General features: G+C 26.3%; 1 protein-coding gene across 1 annotated transcript in view; it reads left to right on the top strand.

Annotated features, from left to right (window-relative positions):
- Positions 1-4,413: 4,413 nt before the first annotated feature.
- The window catches only part of LOC107457247 (Ecdysone-induced protein 75B), a 137,570-nt gene continuing 114,552 nt past the window's right edge, over positions 4,414-27,431 (top strand). The window contains exon 1 of the mRNA XM_016075360.3: positions 4,414-4,875. Within this exon, the coding sequence (XP_015930846.1) occupies positions 4,782-4,875 (94 nt within the window). The 5' untranslated portion in view covers positions 4,414-4,781. The remainder of the gene's footprint in view (positions 4,876-27,431) is intronic.

Raw genomic sequence — 27,431 nt, 5'->3', positions numbered from 1 at the left:
TTATGAAATTATTTCGTATAAAGATGTATTTAATCTGATTTTTCTAAACGCATAGGTTTTTACATTAATAAAAACCTACTTTACGAACGTTTTTTTATCTATTAAAACTATAGAAATTCGTCCTAAATGCTAATTATTGTTACACTGATAAAAACTATGATCAAAATTAAAAGAATATGGTAAAATTTGCAGTTTTTCAGACTCTCTTCAAAACACCAAAAACTTGGTAATTTTTCCCGAAGTGCTTTGATAATGAATTTGGTAAAATTAACAATAAAATACGGTTTTATAATGATATATGATAAAATTTGGTAAAAAATGGTAATTTTGTCATGATACCTTAGAGAGCATGGCGCAAAAACCATTTATTCTGTTAAATTTACTTCTCAGTTTTGAATTTTTTACTAAATTGGGAATTATAAGAACTATAACTGAGAAAACCAGGATTTTCAGTAAACCGATAGGAACGAAAAAATTATCAAATGAATGGTTTAAATATCGTATGTTTTGTTTTTTATTACCAGAACTATGGGTTATGCTTTCCAGAATTATCATTACTATGCAGTAAGGCAATTTTACCAGGATTTACCTCCGTGTGTCAAAATAATGAAGTAAATTAGATATACAGGTTATAGAGAGTTAACTGAATGAAAGCTAAAAAACTATTAAAAATAAAAACTTCATGACAAAGTTATTAATTTTCCTTCTGTTCCCAAAAATTACAATAATGTGTCTTAAATATGCAAAAAAAGCTAAAACAACTTGTTATTTTAGCAATTTAATGAATTAAATTTGAAAATGAGGCAATAGTCTATGTTCTTAAAGTTAAAACTTTTTTTTTTAAAAATTTAAATTTGTTTCTGGATTTTTATGAAACAATATTTTTATCTTATATTTTTAAATGAAAAAAAAAATGTTTTGTAAATTGCAACAGTCACTATAATCTTCACAAACAAATACTTTTAAAATTATATTTGTGTAAAAGGAGAAAAATTTTACATCTGATTCGGGCAGACATTTTTAAGTTGAAAACGTAAATATTTTGTCAGTACGAGTTTGGTGTTGTTGGTGACGTATCCTTAACTTTTTCAAAATAAAAATTTTAAAAAGAAAAAATCTATAACAATATTGCATTTCATAAATTACAGAAATTAACAAGTGCTATTATGATAATTAAAGCATTGATTTTTTTTTTCTTTTTTTGTGGAATGTAAATGATAGTTAAGTTGAACCCAGTATGAATTAAAGTTAATTAAGTTAAAAGTAAACTAAAAAAAGTTAATAAATCTAAAATCAGTTGAGAAATCAAAAATCAATTTGAACTAAACTAGGAAACACGAAATGAGACCGATGAATGAATAAACTAGGAAATGAGAATGTCATTGAATGAACAAAAATTAAAAAAAAAAATTCTTGTTAGTTCTGGTAAAAATAATTTCCTTATGGTATATGATAACATGGATACATAAAAAGGGGTATATTTTTGGGTAATCGGGGTAAATTTTTTCATTCTAAAGAAACTGAGGTTAAAAACAGTAAATATTTTGCAATATTATATTTTTTTTATTTCTCAGACTTTATAAGTTATTAAAGTATATTTTTAACTTATTTATCTAGATTTTATGTTAAAAGGGGTTAAAAAAAAGTAAAAATGTAGAAGATATCTCATCCACGAATGTAACTTTTAATATTAATGGGCAAAAATGGAGAAGTAAGCAAAAATGACGTAATCTAGTACTGAGTATTTATCTTCACTTCTGCAATTTAGGTGGTTACTCTCAAGGGAATGAAGTTAATCTTTAAAATAAATAAATTAAATAAAAATAATAAAAATAAAAAACAAATAAATGAAAGATAATAAGTAAATAAACAAAATAATAAAAAAATAAAACAAAATTATAAATAAATAATATTTTAACAATCTTTACTCTTTATTCTTTTAACACACATCTAATGTTTCTTTTACTGATCTTGCAAACATTCTGCAAATAATTTACTTAAAAACGCAAAATTATAATAAACGCATCTAATATGGACTTAAAACGTATTGTAAGGAGCTATTGCATGACAATAACAGATATACACATGAAGTATGGTTAGATAAAGATGATTAATCCTAAAATAGCTTACTTTATTTATATTTTTGAAAACAATAGTCGTATATGAAGTAAACTAAAATTCATGAAACCTAAAATACCTCTCTCTTTTTTTCTTTTTTTTTTTACTCTTTTTTTTGTAAAAATATCATAGATATACATAAAAGAAGATATACATAGAAGAAGATATGCATAGAAGAAGATATACATAGAAGAAGATATACATAGAAGATATACAGATGATATACAGAAGTTATGATAAACTAAAATTTTTAGAGCTAAAAGTCATTTTTTTACTCTTTTTTCATAATCTCATTTTGTGATTTTAATCAGCCCATAAAAAATTATTTAAAATTATTTATTTATTTAGAGTTGTTATTATTATTATTATTTTTTATTTTTTTTGTCTTGTGGATTTTCACGAATGTTCAGCACTTACCATAAATAAGCTAGAATAATGCAAATTTTAAAGTATATTATGTTCTGTTGACGTTAAATAGTTGATTTCTTTAACAGATAAGCGGATATTGTCAATTTATTCTGTGACTTTGCAATTTTGAACCCAACCTAGAAGACAAGGGAACTCCTAGGTAATGCTTCAAAACAAGCTGTATGAGAACTAAAAATAGCTATTGCATGAGATAAAAACCAGAAAAATATTTAAGGTTAATTTTCTCAATATAATTCTAAATTCTAACCCATGATTTTTTTTTTAAATTTTTGCTGATCCAATTTTGAGTTTACGACTACCAATGTTCAACTCCGTAACCTTGTAATTTTAAACCCAATCCAGAAGACAAGGGAACTCCTGGATCAAGTATTGGGAGAAATTTGCCTTCATTGAGGACTTTTTGATGGAAGTAACCCGCATTTGCTTTACATAGTGAGAAAGACCATGAAAACCTCCCACGTTTAGCCTGATTGCAAAGGGACTCTAATCCATGATATGTCTATCACTGAGACTATTTTACGTCAGCACCGTGGTCGGTGCGAGCCGGGTGCGAACTTCGTATCGACCAGTCATTGCAGGGATTCGAACCCGGGTCACCTAATTGGGAGATGAGCGTTCTATCCCCTGGTCATTTGGATATTTAGGGATTATTTATGCCAAAATTAGGGTATCCGTCATTTACCCGGTACCAGATTTTCATTACGAGGTCCCGGCAAAAGAATTTCTCTACCGGTACTGGATACCCTGACCAGGTTTCTAATTTCAAAACCTGGCAAATTCTACTGGATATTCAGTGCTAGGTAACATTCATTTATTTTCTACGCAACCGTATTTTGTGTCAAAATAACCTTAAAACTAATCATAAAAATAATTATAATTTTGGAAATCCACGCATACAATTTGTTTTTTAATAGTTGAGCTGAAATAACTGGTTTAAACATGACATATTTTACTGTTGAGCAAAATTTCAATTCAGAGAAACATTGGGTAAAGTACGTTTGGTACTGAGAAATATTTTTTTTAAAGAGAGAATACAGGACCTGAAAATTCAGATATCTATAGCTGAAAACTATTTCAACTAGACTAGCATGACATTTAAATAAATTCGAAATAGGTAATTACATTGATGATTGAAGCAATTTTATTATAATTTCTTCTTTACGTGGAAAAAATCGTAACACAGGTGTTACGTAAACCTACTCTTGTCAGCGAAAATAAGATAATAAAAAAAAAATCCCTTTCCTTTAGGTGTTTACGTAATATTTGAATACCTCGGTCGATGTAGCGATCTGCATATGTCGGGTTAACCGCGCTAGGTTTTCGTGGTTCTCCTTTCCATGTAAGGCTTATGTGCCATACTACCAGTTAAGTAAAAATAACAAGGTACAAGTGTCACGCCACTGATGAATGCGATGATAAAATTAAAGACAATCTTTGAAAATGCTTCCTAAAAAAACACTGTATAAACGACCCGCAAAATGTTTAAACTTGGCTAACAATATTGACGCCAAACAGAGGGAAATTGTGATTTTACATTTCAAGGGCAATGCCGGAAATGAATTTTTGCTCTGATAATCAATTCAAACTGCTATTAAAATAACATCCTCTCTTAATATATTTAACAAAAGAGAACTTATCTTAACTCTCTCTAACAAAAATTTAATATTCATCCCGAAACAAAGCAGCGTATTAAAAATAAAAAAAGGCCAAAAAATCCTTTCGCTCCGTTCTTTCTCCTTTCGCCCAATCAAATCCTCGAATATGGAGCCGCCACAGAATTATGTCAATGGGTCATGACGTAACATCCCCACCTTCCTCTTCACCCTCTCTTTCCCCCGAGTTCAACGCACTCGGCCAGGGTTGTGATTTCTTCCACCAATAACCGTACACCGTTTCATGGATCGGAAAAAAAGCATGGAGGAGCGAAGTTACAGTTAGCAAACAGTCACACATTTTGATTTGGCACCTTACTCTTCCTGACTGTAATTTGTTGTTTACATATCATTTGAATATTTTGGATTGCTTCTGCTAATTTAATTGAGGGCCATGTGCTTCCGATGTTGTGACACTTTTCGGACGATGATGCTCAGTTCTTTACCATGGAACCGGAAGGATTTTTAAATTGGATTTTATGTGTTTTTACTCAGGAACAAGTGTACAGTGTATTTGTGTACTTGTGTTTTTGTGCGTGAGTGTTCAGTGTACTTGTTTATATTAATTGTTAGACTTTGAACATGAGAGAAGATAATCCTATTGATTCTATTATAGAAGAATCTCTGCCAAATAATTATAATATTAGCAATATGACAGTGCCAACTGAGCCAATTGGTAAGTGTTCATTTAAATATTTTTATCATTATTTTTCGCTATTCTTAATAATATAAGAAAACCTTATCAATTGTTATCTTTGTTTATTGATATTCTTTGGGTATTACACATAAAATTTGTGTAACAATTTTTGTGTTTATAACGTAAACAATACATTAATAATAATTTATAAGTTTATCAACACTGCCTAAACAGTGCATTTTAATAAAATTATTTTTTTTAGAAAATGCCATTAACAATGACAAAACATCATGTCAATTACAAAATTTTTTTTTTTAATAAACTTAATAAGCTTTATAAACGTGTTTAAAAATATAAGAAACGTATAAAAGTTTGCCTTTTTTTTATAGTTTCTGTATTTATATAAAAGACATGATACAATTTACTTATTTATGAAGTAAACGGTACATTAATGCATATTTTATGTTTATTAACATCATGTATTATGCTTATTAACATCAATATTAACATCATAGTTTTAATAAACTAATCGTTGCTAGGAAATTGCCACTGACAGGAAAAGAAACATATAGTAAATAATAAAAAACTTAACTATTATTTATTAATCTATAGAAAGATTTATGTAAACAAAAGAAATATTTGATAGTTCTATTTGTTTATTAATAATTTGCGTATTAAATTCAAAACAGGTTAATATTATATGTATTTGTTGTGTAAACAGTACATGATTACAATTTTATGTTTATCAAATTTATGTAAACAATGAATTAAAAAAATCACTAAAAAAAAATTCATAGATGAAACATAATGTAAACAATTAAAGAAATTTAAGTTTTCAAAGAATTTTTATAAGCTACTACTTTATAGTTATTGACAATAGTTCTTTTTGTTTACTAATATTGAATATTACAAATAAAACAGCTTGCATAATTTGTCTATTTACCATGCAAAAAGTGGTAGAATACAAATTTAATGTTTTTTCAACTTACTGAAAATAAAAAAATTAAATAGATTATTTACTGTCAGAAATTGTTATCAACAGGGGGAAAAGATCATGCAAATATTAAAAAATCATGTAAACAAAAAATTTTATCAAACTATAATTTTATTGAATTATTATTTTTATTGAACTATCATTTTTTTTTATTATTTAAGAAAGGAATATTAAGATTGTTTTATGCTTTAAAATTCATATTCATACATTTGGTAAACAAGCTGAAACATTCCACACATTGGAATGTCATTTTAACAATTAAAATATTTACTTTAATCGCAATCAATACAATTTTCTAAGTTTTATAGTTTATTTCAGATTTTTTTAAATAATTATTATAATGTTTATTCTTAACTATCCTGTACTTGACATTATACTTAGGAAACATCATATAAGCATTAATGTAACTGTAATAAAGTGTTTTCAAAAGTAAAGTAATTAGCAATAATTAACTAAACAAATAATATATAAAAAAGTGAAAGGTTAACATATTATATATGATATAGACAGTTAACATTAAGTAAATTTTTAATTTTGTTTAATAATTTTTCATTTAATAACACATTTTTATAATCCATTTGCTTATGATAAATCATGTAAATAATAAATTTCAATAAATAATACACTATTAGAAAAATTTCAAAAAGAAGATAAAAATATATCATAAAAAATACATATATTAAATTTTAATGATACCAATAGTGAAAAAAATGGAAAAGATCATTCAAACAATAAATTTTGATAAATCATATGTTATTAGGAAAATGCCATAAAAAAGGTAAAATATGATGATATAATAAATTTTTATAATACCAATAGAGAAAAAATAGAAAAGATCATGGAAACAATAAATTTTAATTCATATGTTAAAAATGCCATAAAGGAATAAAGCAGATAAAACATGATGATATAATAAATTTTTATAATGGCAATAGTAAAAATAAAGATCACGTAAACAATAATTTTTCATAAGTAAATTGTTACCAGGAAAATGCCAATAGTAGTTAGAAACACATTGCTTAAACAATTAAAATCATGTAATCAATAAATATTAATAAGATTAACTGGAAAAATCTAATAAAAATAAATATTAAAATTGTTGACGATTATAAATGAGAATTATATTTCTTATTTATAACACAAAATTTAATAATGATTTCAAACAAAAATTTTATCTAACATAGATTCAAAAATTTTATTAAATTTTGTTTCTTTTATTAGATGAAATTTGTTTTAATTATTTTCAGAAAACAATTTGTTTCAAGAAGAAAACGAAAATGCAACTAACAGCAATCAAAAAGTTTGAATGGTTTGAAAGGAAATAATTTTCGATTTAAAATCAATTCATCATAACCTAATTTTTATCTAATAACTTAACTTTAACTTATAATTAGTTAATAGTAAGACAAAAAATTCATAAGGCGAATTAAAATTTATTACTAATTACAGTTTCTTATAGAAACAGGTAATAATTGTTAAATGTATTAAAGTAAGATGTTAAATTATAAGCCATTTTGATGTAAAATTTTAAAATGGATCTATTGATCTATAGTTTAAAATTGTAAGAAAATTTTATAAATTTGCAATATTGTTATTTTTACACGGAGAAAGAAGTTCTGGTAAAATTACCATACTGTATAGTAATGATTTTTTTGGTAAAAATAAAAACAATAATAACCAAATAATACCAAAAAAATAATAATAATAGCGTGGTAATGTAAACCAAAATGCACGATATTTAAAGCATTCCGTAGGTTATTTTTCTGTTTGTATGGTAACGGTTTTCAGGAAATTCTGGTTTTCAAAATTATAGTTCTTATTACCACACATTTAGAAAAAAATTCAAAACTGATAATAAATAGTTTTTATGACATGCTTTGAGGTATCAGCATAAAATTACCACATTTAACCACGTTCACCAAATTTTATCACTTATTATAAAACCATATTTTATTTTGAATTTTACCAAGTCATTACCAAAGCTCTTCGGAAAGATTACCATGCGTTTTGGTATTTCCAAAGAGCCAAAAACAGGGTAAATTATACCGTATTCTGGTAGTTTTGACCATACTTTTTTTCTCAGTGTGAAATTATGAATAAGTAATTATGTTTTGGATCAGCATATGAATGAAAGACATACAATTGTTTCACATTTATTTTTAAACGTATAAAGTACGAAAACATTGTTTGTTGTGAGATAAAAGATAATAATTGCAAAACTTATAAATAGTCATGAAAAGCAATTTTAAATTAAGGTTAAAAAAAATCAATGACAGTGTCTGATAAAAAGGAATAAAAATATTTATTTAAAAAAACAGTTAAAAAAATATTTATTTAAAAAGACAGTTTAAATTTATATGTCTCCTTCAAACTAATCAGGTAATTTATATGCCAAATTTAGTTATTTTGTTAGTGACACATAATAGGATTCCATAAATGACAGTTGATTCTAGTTTGTACCACCCAGAAGCGTTGTGGTAAAAATATCCCTAATGGTAGAAGCATGATGACTTAAAATTGCATTATAGTCAAGCTAACCGTGGGAGTTTTTCTTAATTTCAATTTTAATTTAATTGTTACTTTTTGTTCATTTAACGTAAAGAAGGCTTTTTAAAATGGCAATTTAGATCTTGCATTTGACTTATGAATATCCTCCAAATTGGGATATAAATTACAAAGATATTTAATACCGTAAATCCACTTGGTGGATTTAATGTTGTCTGGGAAATCATGAATTTTACCTCTGAATATTCTCAGCTCAGTATATGGTAAAAATTAAAATACTTATCCACTCAAATAAAATCAGCAACTACAGTAAAAGTATTTCAGAAAAATAATTTTCTACATAAAGAAAAAAATTCTGGCAAAAAAAAAAACTATATTTATTAGTGAAGAAATTAATTTTGTATTTTTTTCCGTTCTTATGGTAGCGGTTTACCGGAAATTCTTGTTATTATCAAAATTGTAGTTCTTATTAAAACTCATTTAGTAAAAATACAAAACTGAAAAGTAAATCAACTAAATGGCTATGACATGCTCTAAAGTATTATGATAAAGTTATCAAATTTTTTTACATTTATTACCAAACAGCATGGTAATAAAACCATATTTTATAGTTAATTTTACTAATAATTCATTACCAAAACGCTTCGGCAAAAATTAACGTACTTTTTGCTGTACCCATAGAGCCAAAAACACAGCAAAGTTTAACACATTCTCGTAGTTTCGATCATACTTCTTGTTTCAGTGCAACAATAATTAGCATTTAGGACAAATTTCGATAGTTTTAATAGATAAAAAATAGCTCGCAAAATAGGTTTGTCTTATTGTAAAAACCCAAATGTTTTGAGAGAAAAAAAGAAATCGAGATATCTACATAAAATCTAAAAATAAACAAAACCTATTAATTCAATTCCACCCACTAGTGTATAAAGCGTGATAAATAAAAACAATATCATCTCTCATTTTTAACAAAACCTACGGTATCAAGCAAGTAGAATAAAATAAAACAAAAACATTCATCACGAACTAACATAAAACGGGAGAAAAAAAATAACTTTTACTAGTAAAACGTAAGACAATTCCTTTTCATCAGTGCATTTGTTTTATTATTGGAAAAATTATATAGGTTATGGGTGCTGAAGTTGACCTACATAGAGTTTGTTGTCCCATCTAAACTTTCTGACCTTAATACATAGGCTAGGCGTTTTCACTTTACCTGAACCGCAGTAGACCTGCTTATCATTATATTTTTTTCACTGTCTATCTTAAAGTGTGGGGTGGGACTGGCCGTGTGAATTTGAAAGGGAAAACGAGTGGCTTCATTGTTTCTGAATGTAGATCACTATTTAAATGAGAAATTTATCCAGGATTCCAAGTTTTCCTTAGCAAGGAAAAATGTTCTGTAAAATGTTTTTCTTTTTTTGTAATGGATTCCACTCTGCTATTTCATTTATGACTTAAAAATGATAAGACACAATGGAAAATCGTTGAAATAAACTCTTAACTTTGATAAGTGGGTGGTTTACCCTGTTCGTTAAATCAGACAAGAAGACTGACGTAGTAAAAACAATTTTAGCTTGAATGTGTTGAAATTAATTATGTTTTAGAAGTTATTTTACGGAAAATTTGGATCATTAACTAGTTCATACCCTCCAACTTATGAGGATTTTGAAAATAATTCTTTCTAGTGGTAGCGAACCAAAGTAGAAATTTTTAAAGCAAATGGATCTCTCATAAAACTTTTATCAGAACTTAAGAATCTAGCCATATGGCCTGCACTTTTATAAGTAATAGTGAACAAGTTAAGCTAAAATTAAATTTTTTTTAAATATTAAGACATTAATTTTGCTACCGTCTGAAAAGAAGATTTCTGAAACTACGGAAATTCCGTAGCAGTTGGAGGGTATGCTAGTTTTTCACAAAATTTTTATTGTGACCGACTTATTAAAACTGACTTTTCAGAAAATATTTTATCTCAAAAATGGATCCTTCAAAATTAATATTTCGTAAAAACGGACCAAAAGCAAAACATTATATCTTAAAAACGGAGCTTTACCAGAAACTTCATAGGTAACGGTTAACAAGGAATTTTGATTTTCAAAATTATAGTTCTTATTACCACACATTTACTTAAAAATACAAAACTGAAAAGTAAATTTAACAGAATAAATAGTTTTTAGGTCATGCTCTAAGATATCATGATAAAATTAACAAATTTTGTTAATTTTATCAAATGTTATCACACATTATTAAACCATATTTTATTGTTGATTTTACTAAAATCATTAACAAAGCTCTTCTGTAAGACAAATTTTTAAATTGTATATATGCGATCAATAAATATTTTGTTAATATCTACCAACATTACCCCATTAAAATTTTCATTTGCATCAAATATATATAAATAGGGAATAACAGTCGACTTTTTCCAAGTTTGAATCGTTCAAAAACAGACGCCTATTTTCAAGACTTGTCAAACATGAGAATGGGTGCCTGTTTTTGTACGCTTGAAATATATTTTTGAAGCTTATTTATATATATTTTTAAATTAATGAAATTTTAAATCAGGTATTAATTTACCGCTTCAGTTTCAAAAGATTATTTATTTAATTTACGAACGTTATCTGGGTCGAGTTGCTCTAATTAATTTATTAAATTTTTAAATATAATTACTGTAATTAATAAATAATTTTGTTGATTTAATTTATTTAAAAGTGGACAAATAACACATTTTAAAAGTGCATTTTTAGTTTTTTTTTTTAGATTTATATTATTATTTATTATGATTAATTTAATATGATTAAATTATTATGATTAAACTATGATTAATTTCTAATTTTAATAATTCGTTTTAATGTGACACCTTTTTTTAGTAGAAAATTCTGTCTCTGATTAATTCTAGCTTTTTTTTAAAACTTTTTTGATGAGAAATATTCACAATTTTTTTCTCTTCATTAAATTAATACTTAAAGTTTTTTGTATTTTTTTAGAAATTGATATTTTAATAGCAGGTAATGAGCGAATTTTAAAATCTCATTATGTGCTCTTTCAATGATCTTTTAAATTATTTCTTATTTATTTCCATTTAAAACTTATTTAATTGACAGTGAATAATTTTAATAATATAGTGTATAATTTTAATCTATGACATAAATTTTTCAAAATTAAATATTTAATGATCTCTTCTATTTATAAATTATTGTTACATATCGTTTTTAAACAGTTGTGTTAATTTTTTATTCAATCGATAAGAGTTTTTGAGTTACACTACTTTATTCTCCAAAGCAGGATGTGAAAACAGTTGTATTGAGACCCTGAAACAGGAAGAAAAAATACAAATCTATTCGTTTTTATTCAACCCATTTCATTTTTTCCCAGAATACGACCCTCAACTCTATACTCCAGATGATCGGATTCATCATCAGGTCTATGACCCACCTTGATCCCGTCTCCCTGATCCCAAATGAAAAAATCCCCTACCCCCAGATTTCTAACTCTACCTGCCACAATAATCCCTCTTTTTTCCCTATATAAAGTTATAGGAAGCATTTTAAAGATTTTAAAATTGAGAAATGTATTTTCGTTGAGAGAAAAATTACTTTTTTTTTAAAAAAATTAGTGTAACACTAATGTTTCTGTTACTTGTTTTATAAATTAGTGTAACACTATTTCTTCGAAATAAGTAGATTATTATTATTTTTTTTCTAAATATAACTAAAAAAATACGAGAAAAAATAACTTCCAAATGAGCGAAAATGTATTCGTTTTATGAATAAGTGCAAAATTATTACTTCTAAATAAATATTGTCTTGATTAGTATTTAAATTTTCTGAAAAATTGAATTGAGAAAATTATTATATGAAAGGAATTTTTTTTAATTATTTTTTTTTATGAATAAGTGCAAAATTATTACTTTATAATAAATATATTAATTTACTATTATTATTTTTGTAAAAACTTCTTTTATATCAAAAAATTATTATTTATGAATAATAATTTTAAAAATTATTAGTTTTTGAAAAAGTATATTATTTGCTTCAAAACAGATAAATTAATTTTATTTACTTTAAAAAAATAAGATTTATTAAATTGAAAAATATTTTTTAACCGTGGAAAATAATATTTGTTTTATAAAATACTGCTAGTTTATGACTTCAAGAAAAATGTATTATTTTTATTGTTCACTTAAATAACAAAAATTTTACATTTATTTAATAATATTTAAGACGTTAAACAATGATATACAATGAATAATCTTATGATTAAATAAAATGTTTTATTATGATTTAATTAATATTTTTTTAAGAATTATGAATAAATACTTTAATATTTAATAATAGATTAACATGATATAATATAATTAATTAAAAAGTTTTTTACGTTTATAAATAAATTTAAATTCCTTTGTCAGGAATTTAAATTTATTTATAATTTGTTATTGTTATTAAAATCGTTATTTAACAATTTTTATATGACATAATAAAGGAATTTTATTTCGGGATAAAATTATTCAGAGAACTAATATTCATAGGGAATAATTTATCAGTATAGGGAAAAAGCGTATGACCAACCTTGAACCACGCATGTGACGTTGTACTTACCCCATGCTTTACCCCGTGAAGTGCCCCATTGTTCCGGCTTTTGGGATTGTAATAATGGAAAGTGGTGGTTGTGTTGGCCTTCACCCCGTTATTCAGCGGACACCATCTTCCGCGTGCTGAAAGGCTGAAGATTGGGAAATGAACAGTACGCAGAGTACGCACCAGTCTCTAGAGGGGGAGTTGTAGGAACTATGAACAATTGCACATTCGTATGAGAAGTGGTGCAACTGTTCCAGTATAAAAAATACGGATTAAAACTTAACAATTATCAAGTTCCGTTATGATATCATTTCGTGTAAATATATAAAGCTATGTGTTTTTTTGTCATTTATACATCCCGTTGGGTAATATATGAATTGTTTTTAAAAAATTCAAAAATTTTCTCCTCACACTTTCTACTTTATTATTTTCGTGCAACTTCAAGAACATCACATAAATAATCAGTGTATGTTTTTGTTTTAATTTCTTTGTGGTAACTCATCCCGTTGATCAATGTATGAACTGTTTTTAGGAGATTCCAAAATTTTCTCCTCGCACTTTCTTCTTCATTTTTTGATTACTAATTCAAGAAAAACTTATTTAAAATTAATAATGCTTTTAAATTATTTTTGTTGTTGTAACTTATACATCCCGTTGGGTAATATATAAATTGTTCTTAGGAAATTTTAAAATTTTCTCCTCACATTTTCTTCTTCATTTTTTTCTTACTAATCAGGGAAAGATTATTTAAAATGATGTTTTTTTTAAAATTTATTTCTGTTGTGGTAACTCCCGTTCGATAATATATAAATTGTTCTTCAGAAATTTTAAAGTTTTCACTTCACTCTTTCTACTTCCTTTTTTTCGTACAACTTCAAGAAAATCTCATTAATAATCAGTATATGTTTTTGTTTTAATTTCCTTGTGGTAACTCATCCCGTTGGTTTATATATGAACTGTTTTTAAGAAATTCCAACTTTTCTCCTCACACTTTCTACTCCATTTTTTTCTTACTAATTCAAGGAAAACTTATTTATAATCAGTATATGTTTTTGTTTTCATTTCTTTGTGGTAACTTATACATCCCGTTGGATAATATATGAATTGTTCTTAGGAAATTCCAAAATTTTTTCTTCACTCTTTCTACTTCTTTTTTTTCTTGATAATTCGAGAAAGCCTTATTTATAATTAATGCTTTTTATTTTTTATTTTGTGGTAAGACATCTTGTTGGGTAACATATGAATTGTTTTTAGGAAATTCCTAAATTTTCACCTCACTCTTTCTACTTAAATTTTTTCCTTCTAATTCAAAAAGAATCTTATTAAAATCAGTATATGTTTCTGTTTTCATTTCTTTTAAGTAACTCATACATCCCGTTGGATAATATATGAGTTGTTCTTAGAAAAAAATTCTCCTCGCACTTCCTACTTCATTTTTTTTCTTCCTTTTTTACAATTTCCAGAAAACCTCAGTGCCGTTAGTCTGACTTTAAAAGGCTTTAGTGGATTTCTTCTCATTGGGCACAAGTGTTTGTTAAACAATATTTGTTTTAATTCTTGATTTAGTTCTCTTGAATATTGTCTTCTGGGATATGTTCCGAATGAAAAAGTATCATAAGCTGAAATGTTTTAATGCTATGAATATATGGCGGGGATTTTTCAATTTAGTTTTCTAATCGTTAGTTTAAATTGTTATTAAGTTACATTCTTTATTTTTTTTAATTTTCTTAAGCTTCCATTTGTTTTTGTGATATACTTCCTGCTGGCTCTAAAGAATTCTTTGAATTATATGACCTTAAAATGAGGAAGTGTTGGGACGAAAAATAGGAAACGATTTTCAAATCATCAAATAAAAATAACTGGTATCATCCCCATGACCTAAAATTTCCTTGATACCCGGAAGAACTACTACTGGAGAAAGCATTTTAAATAAATAGATGTATCATCTTTTAATTGCAAGTTTAATGACTTTCGTTTGTGTTTTGTACTCAATGGGTTTTTTAACGGATCTTTATTCAGTGTAACTAGTATATTGGAACAGTTATATTTTGTAACTTGTTTCGGAAACAATAGTGGTCGTTTTTTATATGTATTTATAACGATGGATATATTGTAAGGGTTATATATTGCTGGAATTACTTTGAAAGCAACGGGTTGCATATAAAATGGTATATTGTAAAATAATATTTGAAATTAATATTTCATTTTTCAATTTAAAAAAAATATCTGTTTTAAATAGGTAAATAAATTGGTTATCATCGATCTTAAAAAGTTGAATGTTCGAAGTGTAGGTATTGTTGGTAAACTCCCACACGAACCCAGTTTTGCTGACCCTGGTGCTAGCAAAAGATATCCCCAGTGATTTTTTCCTCTGTACATTGTAAATGAGAGTTGTGTTACATAAACAGATAGGCCATGGTGTTCGTTTATCCTAATACTTGGTTCCTTTGCCTTCTGAGTAGGGTTCTAATTCCAAAAATATAATATTTTACAGTTTTTCTTTCTTTTGGTCTCAAATCTACTACGTCTATAGTAAAGTGCTCTAAACTAGTGTTCGAATTTGGAATGCCTTATATTAAATATTTATAGCAAAATAAAATCTCATATCTAAAGAAGATCTATTATTTGGAATATATTTAAAAATTAAAAAATTTACTAATTTATGAAAAAAAAGTAAAATTTTTTTTGCTAATGCTATGACTAGTTTTAATTTATGTAGATCAGAAATTTGTAATACATACAAATTAAAATAAAACATTTTTAAGTTCATAACTGTTTTAAAAATTTTTAATCATAATAATGATAAAAAAAATCTAGAAATGAAACTAGCATAGTTACGATAAAAATCATTTCTGTAATTATTACGATATTATTTTATTTGATAATTATCGTTATTGGTAATGATAGCAAAATTAGCATTATTCACGGTTTTTTAAAATCGACACTGCACCCAGCACTAAAACGACATATCGCACAGAAATAGAATGCAATAAACAAAAGAATTGCTCATCTTAAATTGTTACTTATTTTATAATTACGTATATCATAATTATTTATATTACAATTATTTATATAATTATTAATTAACATAATCATTGCAAATTTTAAATAATTACGACATAGTATAATCCTTTACTAGATTTTTTTGTTATAAAATCAAATAGAAGCACTAAACATAAACAATAAGATTTTTAAGTTATACGAACGTATTAAATAAAATTTAAAAAATGCGCTTACAAGCGCATGCAATGCAAATTGTGGGAGAGTGGTAATCATTTTCCCTTCACTTTCACCAATCTGACCTTGTAACACACTTCTCAGTGTTGCCGCAAGCGGGCGTTGCGATCACTAATGCTTCTCTTTCATGCTCTTGCAGTCACGTGAATTTTGGGGTCACGAGCCGATCCAAAAGCGTGTCACCTTAAGGGTAGGTCGTTGCCCTGCTGTTTGATAAAAGTTTTCAGATCTGATTGGTTTAAACTCCTGATGACGAAACACGATTAGGCACGCCTATTTATTCCCTTTTTTTCTTCTTCAAATTCATTTTACTTTCCGTGGTCGGAGTAGCTGTCATGAAATAATTAAAATTATGCTAATGAATAATCTATTTATTCATTGTATCTAATTATGCTTACGAAATTAATAAGGTGTTTTTTTATAAAAGTTCAAAAATTATATGCTTGACAGAATTAAAATATTTTATTACTGTTTTGTCTGATTGCACTTTGTAAAAAACGTATTTTAATTAAGATTCAGTTAGGAATAATTTTTTATGTCATACCATACATTTTTTATTTATATATTTCTTATAAAGCCAAAGTTTAATAATTTATTTTCTTTTGATGCCTCTTCATTTTCGAAATTTTGATCGTTTCATAAATTGAAAAACTTAATCTCCTTTTATGAGTTATAATTTGAATTTTTCTGTTTTAAATTTTAAAAAAAAAGTGTAGTCAAATTTTTGGTCATAAATATCCGTAATATGTCTTCCATTCGAAAAGAAATTTCTTTCAGAAATAGAAAAAATGTAAACAAAATTTCTTTCATTCGAATAAAAAAATTTTCATAAGTGGAAAAAAAAATATTAGCCAAAACATTAAAACTTCTACAAAAAATTTTTTTTAAGTATAAAATAATTTCTATAGTTAAATAAAATTTAAATAGAAAAAAAAGTGGTCTATAAGGATTGGAAGGGAAAGTAGTAAAAATTCTACAAATTTTTCTAGAAATTACTAATTAAAATTATCATTGTTTGATTAATCGATTTGCGGGAGAAATAAATGTAATTTTTATTTAATTCTTAAATAGTTAAAGTACAAATCTTTAAGACTTTTATAAACAAATTTTGACTGATTCTTAAAATTCCTTTAATCTACGATATATATTAAGAAAATAGCTAATTAATTTTGTAAATTAACTAATTTTTGAAACTTTAAAAGGATCAATGAAATTTTTTTACAAATCTTGAGAAAATAAATTTTTTTTTTATTAAAAAGTACTCCTTTATTTAAAAATAACTTTACCATAGAACTTTCATTTGGTATATTATACCTCTTATAATAATAAAAAGTTTACATATCGCCAGAAATTGTTAATAAATGCTAACTGATTTCATGACAGAAACTAAGGGAAATAACTATCGCACTAATCATTTTTGAAATAGTTCTCTTTTTGTTTGATCAAAAATATCTTGATCATAAACAACTATATTCGTTAAACCTCTTTGTGTTTAACAAAAAATCTAACACATCATGAGAAATTTTAAGAGATCAGATAATTAATTTCGTCAATGAAATTTTAAGGAAAAAAAAACACAAAATTTTTTCACATCCTCAGAAATTTCGAAGTTTTTCTTAAAAAATGTTTTTATTTTTTATTTTATTGAATAATATCTTGATCATAGAACAATCATTTAATGTATTAAACTGCTTGTAATTATATAAAAAGGTGTATAGGACTTGATATTTAAAGAAAAAGTTGATTTTTAAAGCTAATTTAAAAAAAAAAAAAAAAAATTAACTAACTCCTTGATTTTACACATTCTCAAAAATATTATTATTTTCTTAAAAAGTACTCTTTTACTTCATTAAAAAATATTGTGATTATAAAAACCTCTAAACCTCTTATAATTAATTAAAAAAAGCTCCCATATCGCGAAAAATTAAGTAATTTTATACTAGCAAAATTAGGAAAAAAATGTAACACAATTTTAGAAATACATAGTAATACAAGCTAATAATAAACAGATTTATAGGAAAAAATTACTGTAAGTTCTTAAAGACGTTAGAAAAATATGAAAGCAGCAAAACATTTACATTGTGCTAATATTTTATTTCATGGCATTCTATCTATGAAATTCAATTACTCAATAAAATATTAGTCAATGTTTTTCCTCTTTAAAAGCCTTGAAATTAATTGTTCAGAAAAAAAAGTGATTTACTTTCAGAAAAGTTCTTTCTAAAAAAAATTATTAATCTACTAATCTCCTCATCTGTTTCACGACGATTTCCCTATCTTATCTTTTTTCCCTTTGGTAAAGGGAATAAGGGATAATTATACATACGCCAGCGAATGGATGACGCAAAATCCCGTTTTTGACCTATCTTTCTCACTAAGTTGAACGAACTCTGGTGTGATTTTAGGTCGAGTGTTCACAAACAGATCTTTTTATGACCGTCCTCCACATGATAGGGTACTCCATATTTGTTAGTCTCGGTGGAAGTTTTAAAATTCTTTTTTTTCTTTTTGTTAGTTATCGTTGGTCAGGAAAAATAACAAGTCGAAAAATTTATTCAGCAATTTTTGCTTAAGTTGCTTCTGTTTGAATATTTATATTTAAATTTTGTACATTTTGAGGACTTTTACCACACAGTTCTAAGAATAAATAAACTCCCTCAGTTATACTGCATTTTTATTTACAATTTGAACTCATTTTACGATTTTACTCTGGATTTTGAGAATATAACAATAAATATTCTAAAAAATTTTAATACAATAAAACTGTTTTTAGTTTTAAAAAAAATCAACTTTTTTGCTAAGTAACATTTGAGTATATGACAATTTATTAAATTGTCGCACATAAAGTGCCCCCCCCCCCAACATTCTTCGTTCAAGTTTTAGATTCATCGAAAATCTACATAAGGAAAAAAAATATGAACGAAACAGCTAGAATTTAGTAAAATTGATTTTGGTAGAATTAGCAATAGAATATGGTTTTATAATATATCATACAATTTGGTAAATGTGGTAAGAAATTTTTAATTTTAGCATGATAACTTAGAGAATGACATAAAAACCGTTTATCTGATTCAATTTACTTTTCAGTTTTGTATTTTTTTACTTATTGTGCGGTAATGAGAACTATCATTTTGAAAACCAAAATTGCCGGTGATTTTTTACCATATGAATGAAAAAACTACCAAATGAATGGTTTAAATTCCTTATATTTTCGTTTTTAGTACAAAAATTATGTTGTTTTTTTTTTTGTTAATTTTTAAAAAAAATTTTTTTTTAGTAGAAATGTTATTACCACACAGCACTGTAATTTTATCAGAATTTTTTTCTCCGTGTAGAAAATTTTCAGTTAAGGTTGTTGATGAAATGTTTATTAATGATTGTACAAATTTGAATGAAAGCATATTTAATATTATATGTTTACATAATTAATCTTAAGCATAACTAGTTGAAAGAAAATTTCAGATTCATACAAAATACAAGGATATTTGTTCTAAGGTTCTTCCATATAAAAGTATCCGTTATTCTTTATAACAAATTTCAGACTCAATAAACTTTTAATACTATTAATTTACTAGAATTAAAATTTCAGTGATAAACTCTTCAAAAAATATTTCTTCGGGGCGGTTTTTTCCGTGGATTTTTCTACAGAGGAAAAAGCTTACGATTCCTGTCTATTGACATTTACGAATTAGAGGAATTTTTGGACACATGTTTCATAAATTACATGGTTAAAATAAAGGTGTTATATGTCGAAATAAAGACCTTAGAAGGCCTCATCATTTTTAGACCATCACTTTCGCAACAACTTTTGTGTCCCTTTTTAAAGGGGCAAATATCGAATCCTTGATCTAAAAAGCGTACAAACAACCCTTATTAGAGTTGTCGTAATAAGCTAAACTACTTTTAAGTTGTTTTCCTCCTACTGCTTTACTTTACGCAGATACTCCTCCCAGAAAATAATTGAAGTGGGTAAGGCAATAGCTTCACCTAGGCCGTTTAGTACTTATTTCATCATAAAGTACTGTTTATCGCATTTATATATTAACGTGTTTTTTAAATATAATAATGCTGCATCATTATTATATTTGTATTAAGAAAACATGACCTGTTTCATGGTTAAGTGATTTAGTGAAGGCATTGTGATAAAAATTCGATTTAAATTAAAATAAATATATAAAAATATTAATATCATATTTGTATATTTTTACTTATACATATATACTTATTTTTTCGTACTTCATGGAGTTAATTAATAACATAATAGGTGCGATTATTAAAATTTTATAGATATTCTTACTTTATTTTTAACTGAAGAAATTGTATTTACAAATCTAACACAAATTATTTTTAATTATTATCTATTGTTAAAATAAGATATTTTGACTTCTTGTAATTATCTTACAGATAAAAAATACTTTTAGTCTAAAATTAAATTTCAAAAACTCGGGTATTTTTAGTCATTGTTAATTTCCTAAATTATTCTTAACTTATAGATTTTATATTTTATAATCAATGAATGATGCTATTTAATTGCAGTATAAGAAAATAATGAAAAAAAAATCTAATAATGACGTAATTCAAGGGGTGAAAATTGTTAGCGAGTTGGCAATCGTTTTTCTGAATGATATAGCTTAATTACCAGTAATATAAAGAAGAAGAAAAAAAACGGTACAAACAGTAATCGGTCATTAATAATAATTTTATTCACGGATCTGTATTGGCTCATGTAATAGAGCGTTCGCCTCCCAATACCAGGTTCGAATCCCAGAGATGGATGGTCGATATAAATTCTGCACCTGGCTCGCACCGACCACAGTGCTGATGTAAAAAACTGCCAGTGATAGACGTATCATGTGTTAAGAGTCTCCTTGCTGTCAAGCTGATCATAGGAGATTTTTCTGGTTTCCTTCTCCATGTAACTCAAATTCTGGTTAGTTCCATCGAAAATTCCTCCACGAAGGCTAGTTTCTCACAGTGCTTGATTCAGGAGTTACATTGTCTTCTGGGTTAGACTCAAAATTACTAAATTATAGAGTTGGGCATCGATAGTTGTAAACTCAGAAGTGGGTCGACTGTTAAAAGCCGGTTATAAAATTTTAAATAATATCATTGAGATGAGTGATATATAGTAGGATTTTTTTATTTTTCTTTAAAATATATCGTTTAACCGCAATTACATTGAAGACGAAAACTAGTGATAAAGTTAGACAAAGTTATTGATAATTATATTATTTGGAGGGATGAAAGAATTAACAATAAAAAAAAAACTCAAATAAGTGATAACTATATATATGGATAACCCCATTAAGTCTCTTTTTTACACACATGTAGAAAGGGAATTGGATATGAAGAAAGAGATAAGAGTACTGTGACGAAATAGAAGGGGGGGAAAATCACATAATTTGATTACTATTCAAGCGGAAATGGTATAGAATGAGGCTGAAACTATGAGAGACTGATTTCGACTGATTTTCCTAAGAGCTGAAAACGTCGACAGAAAAGTGTGCCACTTTCACTTGACGGGTCGTTCACTTTTGACCCTAATGAGTGAAAGTTAAATAGAAAAAATGAAAGAAAAGGAAATAAAAATAATCGAGTTAACCTCGTGCTCAAAGTTTATCAAAAGTAACTAAATAAAAATGGATGATTAGTAGCAAAGCATTTGATTAATAATTGTCGCTACAGTCGGAAGGTAGAACTTTTTAACAGAGATGTTATTTCATAATATATATAACAGCACTACGTAACAATTGTAATGCATACCGATATACATAACATGTATCTTTGCTCAAAGTTTATGAAATATAATTAAATAAAAATGGATGATTAGTAGCAAAGCATTTGATTAATAATTGTCGCTACAGTCGGAAGGTAGAACTTTTTAACAGAGATGTTTTTCATAATATGCATAACAGTACTACGTAACAATTGTAATGCATACCAATATATATATAATATGTATCTTTGCTCAAAGTTTATGAAATGTAATTAAATAAAAATAGATGATTAGTAGCAAAGCATTTGATTAATAATTGTCGCTACAGTCGGAAGGTAGAACTTTTTAACAGAGATGGTTTTCATAATATGTATAACAGTACAACGTAACAATTGTAATGCATACCAATATACATAATATATATCTTGCTCGAAGTTAATGAAATATAATTTAATAAAAATGGCTGATTAGTAGCAAAGCATTTGATTAATAATTGTCGCTACCGTCGGAAAGTAGAGCTTTTAAACTGAGATGGTTTTTCATAATATATGTATTAGTGCTACCTAATAATTGTAATGAATGGTACATAGTATTGGTAAAAACAATTGGGAAAATAACTTAGTTAAAAAACAATGATAAAAAATTGTCAAACTGCCAGAATTTAGTAAAATGTATCATGTTTCTGGCTCTATGGGAATATCAATGGGAACATCATTTTTAGGAAACGATTTAAATAAAACATTTTGTCTAGCTTGTATTGGTTTCAGAAATATAAATTATTTAAAATGTGTATTTAGGTAAAAAAAAATAGACAACAGAAATTTCTTTGCATTTCTATGCCTTAAATAATATTGGAAAAATGTTAAGGTGCGTAATAAATTGTGAACGATTTCTAAATTAATTTCAAACGAAAATGCAAATGTTTTAACGCAATTAAAATAATTTCAGACTCTAAATTATATTAAAAGCATTATTTGAAGCCTCAAAGATTTTATATCGATAGAAATAATTTGATTTAAACAATCGAAAAATTAATATCGATAGGAATTTTGTTATTTGAATCATAAAATATTATATTTAAACAAATATTTATGCAAATAGCAGTTTTGAAATAAAATTAATTAAAAAAAATTTTAATATTACATATGAATAAAAAAATATTAATAAAATAAGAAATATGACTTTTTCATATTTTAGTTTTTATTCCAAACATTAGAGTTTAATTTTAATCTATTTAAAATTTTCTATGCATGTAAAATAATATCATAGAAATAGAATATATAAAGTTCCGAATCGAGTTGCAAATTATTGAAATCAAATGGAGTATTTATTGCTGGAAGGGAGGAGAATAATTATTTCGAAAATTCGAGAGTGAAAGTTGTGTTTAACAATTTCTTAACTGTTGCAAAGTTATCACGTGACGTCGTGTTGAGGACACGTGATTTGTGTTAGTAGAGCTGAGTTGAAAGAGTGCAATGTACTTGTTGCCTACTTTCGGCCATTTTAAATCACGTTTTGTGAATATGTGTCGGGGGCAGGGCGATGGATTATGTGGCCATTGCTTTAAGGCCATTTCTTCTTTTTACAACGAAAAAAATACCAGAAGTTAAAGTTGAAAGTTTAACAATGTTGATACAATATTTCTTTAAGGAAAAATTTCTCAAAAAAAAATTTTTTTTTTCATCGTTAAAAAAATTAACAATGTTTGAGATTGTATTGACGTTTTCTGTACAACTAAAATAGTTTCAAAAAGCTAAATTTTAATTAGATTTATACAATTTTTCTTCAATAAATGATTTTTTGAACTTGAAAGTGTTTTCAATTTAAGTTTATAAAAGGTTTAAAATGTTTTAATTTTATTTCTAATATATTTATATATATAATGTTTCTAATGACTTAAAATAAATTTGAATTAAATTTTCGATTCGATTAAAAGTTTTCCTTAACTGAATAAAAAAAATAAAAAGCGAAAGTTAACAATGTTGATGGAATTCTTCTTTATTAGAAAAATTTTTTAAACAGGTAAGTCTCTCAAATTTAAGTTTATAAAATGTTTTAAGCGTCTCAAAATATATTTTTAAAAAACATATAATTTTTTTTCATCACTTAAGACTGCTTTAAAGTCTTTTTACATATTAAAAAAATTCAACGAGTTTAGTTAAATTTAACAATTAAAATAAAATTAATTAATAAAAAAAAATAATATTACGGAAGCAAAAACGTGATAAAATACTTCCACAATAAATTTTTAAAAAATTTTATGGCATTTTAAAATTCCGTTTGGTTCTTTTATATTTGTTACAAAAACGTTATTCATTACATTATACAGTGAAACCTCTTGGGAGCGACCACTCTCTGTTCCGCAGTAATGGAGGTTGGTCAGCAATGAATGAAACTTAGCGCCAATAAAAATAATACTTACTGATATAATTATGTGAAAAACAAATTTACAAATTATGATTAATAGAACTATTTTATATAAATAAACTGTTATGTTTTTTGTTTAAGTATGCATTTAAATTTATAGCATAAAAATTAGTTAGCTTTAAGAGATCAGAAGAGGTTTGTTTGTTTAAGATGCTTAGCTTTTTCTACAATAAACTTTTTTTTCTGATTAAACTTTCAACTCAAAAAAAATAAATCATTGATAGCATCGCCTTTAGTGCCTTCTGACTGCAACATGAGGTTGTAGATTGCAACATCTTATTGAGTGCTCTTTTTGATAACATCTTATTGATAACATCTTATTGAGCGCTCTTTTTAATAACATCTTATTGAGTGCTCTTTTTGATAACATCTTATTGAGCGCTCTTTTTAATAACATCTTATTGAGAGCTCTTTTTGATAACATCTTATTGAGAGCTCTTTTTGATAATATCTTATTGAGTGCTCTTTTTGGCAACATCTTATTGAGAGCTCTTTTTGACTATCTCTTTCAGACGATTTCTTCGTCAAAAAGTGGATCTCTAAATAAGAGCCTCACACAAATATTTTGAATACATTTTAATCTACTTTTTTGTTTTTTGTTTTGATATTTTTTCGTGTTTCCTTATTTGGCCTTTTCCACATGTGGTGCAGAGGTTTGCCCGGTCGCTGGGAGAGGTTTTGATGGTCTCTCCCAGTTTTCGAAAGAGCACTACAAGTAGAGAAACTACTGTAGCCGCTACTTTTTATAAATTGTAGTGTAGTGTAGTACTTTTTTAAAAAGTAGTATAACGAGTAGTCCGATGCAGAAAAAGCAGTAGTTTGTAGCAATTCCCTACAACTACTTTTAACGCTAGTTTAGAAAAGAAACATGGTTCTAATGCATCTGTTTTTTCGAATTTTATAGGTACAAATCTTCACAGGTCTGTCAAAGAATGCAAGAAAATGATCCTGTGACTGCAGCTTAGCGTTAACAGAAATTACGTATTTTATATCTCGTATAACTAATATTTAAACGTGCCATTACGAAAACTAGATAATTAATCACTTTGGCCACACTTTGCACACTCGTGAATTATTGATGTTATTTCAAGGGAAGGGAATGTATTTTCGATGTACTTAGTTTCTTAGAGGACAAAAAAAGCATTAAGCAATTAAAAAATTGCAAGTATTTTGTAATTTCGCATTTCTTAAATTAGATATTCGCTGTCGAAAATAGCAAAAAAAAGTTGAAGTTTAAATGAACAAATTTGAAAAATGTGCTTTAAGATAACAAACTGACTCATGTAAACGTATATAAATATTTCTCAATTATTCCCTTATATTTAATGTTGACCAATTTTTTCTTTAAAACTATTTTGAGGTGTACACAGTTGTAAATTAAGTTCTCCAACTAAGTTCATCTCCTTAAAGCAGTGAAGTAGTGGCTAAATTCCAAAGTAGTTAGTAGTCAGTGCAATTTCAAAAAAAGTTGTTGTAGTTGTAGTTAACTACATTTTTGACAAAGTTGTTGTTTTCCTACACTGGCCGTTAGTCAGTGCATTTTCAAAAAAAGTTGTAGTTGTAGTTAACTACATTTTTAACAAAGTTGTTGTTTTCCTACACTGGCCGTTAGTCAGTGCATTTTCAAAAAAAGTTGTTGTAGTTGTAGTTAACTACATTTTTGACAAAGTTGTAGTTTTCCTACACTGGTCGTTCTTAGAGGTTTTCTTCGACACAAAGTCAATGGAAAAAATTGCGTGCCTCCCAAAAGTGGTCGTATATAGAGGAGATCGCTATATAGAGGTAGTCTTTCCAGGCGATTTCACTGTAGTATTCTAATGATTGATTTTATGATTGAATCAAAATTTTAGCTATTACACCACATCTAAATACTGAAAGCATGTGTAAACGTACTCGGTATTAATATTGCAATTTATTGAAGTTCTAATTTTTAAAAAAATGTACATTTGTGAACCTAAAAGATAACTTATTTTCTTTCTAGCTAAACTGGATTATCTTCTTGTTAGGGCATTGGCAGGGCATATAAGAGGTGAAAGATAACATATTTCTAACGTGTTGTTCTGGCTGTTAACCTCTGATAAGAAAAAAAAAGGCCATCGCACTCTATAAATTTGACGAAGAACTTAAGCAAGAATTCTTTATAAAGACGATATACTCATTAATTTTACTCATGTGTTATAGAAACAGGGAACTAGTTTTGCTACTTGCTATTAATTAAAATTATGTCTGCAAAAGATTTTTTTGTGCGACGAAAAGGGAGAAAGAAATTCGAATTTCTCCCATAAACAGCTTGGAATAAAAATCTAACTAAATTGTTTTACATTTTTTATTAGAAAATTGAAAAAAAAAAAAAAAAAACACACACACACAAATATCTCTTTCGCGTGTTTAGAGTACAACTAATGTATTTAAAATCTATGAAATTCGACAATTTTATGTTTTTTTTAAAGGAATGAAAATATATAAATACAAATTTTTTACATGTTTAGTAATGATTTTGTTAAAATTAGCAATTAATTATGGTTGTATAAATTGCGATAAAATTTGGTAAATGTGGTAAAATCTGGTAATTTTTGTCATAATACCTTACAACATGGCATAAAAACCATTTATTCGGTTAAATTTACTTTTCAGTTTTGTATCTTTTTATTAAAGTGGTAATAAGAACTATAATTTTGAAAACCGGAATTTCCGGAAAACCGTTACCATATAAAGGGAAACATTACTAAATGAATGGTTTATATTCCGTGTATTTCGGTTATTAATACCTAATTATCATTATTATTTTTTTACCAGAAATGTTATTACCTTATAGTACGGTCATTTTAACTAAGTTCTTTTCTTCTTGTATCAATTAGCTTTCATTTTTGCGGAATTTTTATTTATTATTATTTATAATTTTGTATTTATTATTAAATTAAAATAACAGAGTTTTTTTAAGTTTGATTTTAAAAATTCGTTAAAAAGAATCTCATGAAATTATTTATATTTGCCTTGTTAAAACCACTACATATGTAAATATTTTGTTTTCAAACCATTGTTAAAATATGTCTTTTTCTAGACTCATGTTCAACTACTATAATTTTTTAATTAAATTTCTATTTTTTTTAAATGCTCTAACAGATATTTGTCTAAAAAA

Source organism: Parasteatoda tepidariorum, chromosome 6 (assembly GCF_043381705.1).
Source record: "Parasteatoda tepidariorum isolate YZ-2023 chromosome 6, CAS_Ptep_4.0, whole genome shotgun sequence".
In the NCBI taxonomy this organism is placed as follows: Eukaryota; Metazoa; Arthropoda; class Arachnida; order Araneae; family Theridiidae; genus Parasteatoda; species Parasteatoda tepidariorum.
The sequence above is the reverse complement of the archived record's forward strand: the minus strand, read 5'-3'. Positions and strand labels throughout refer to the sequence as shown.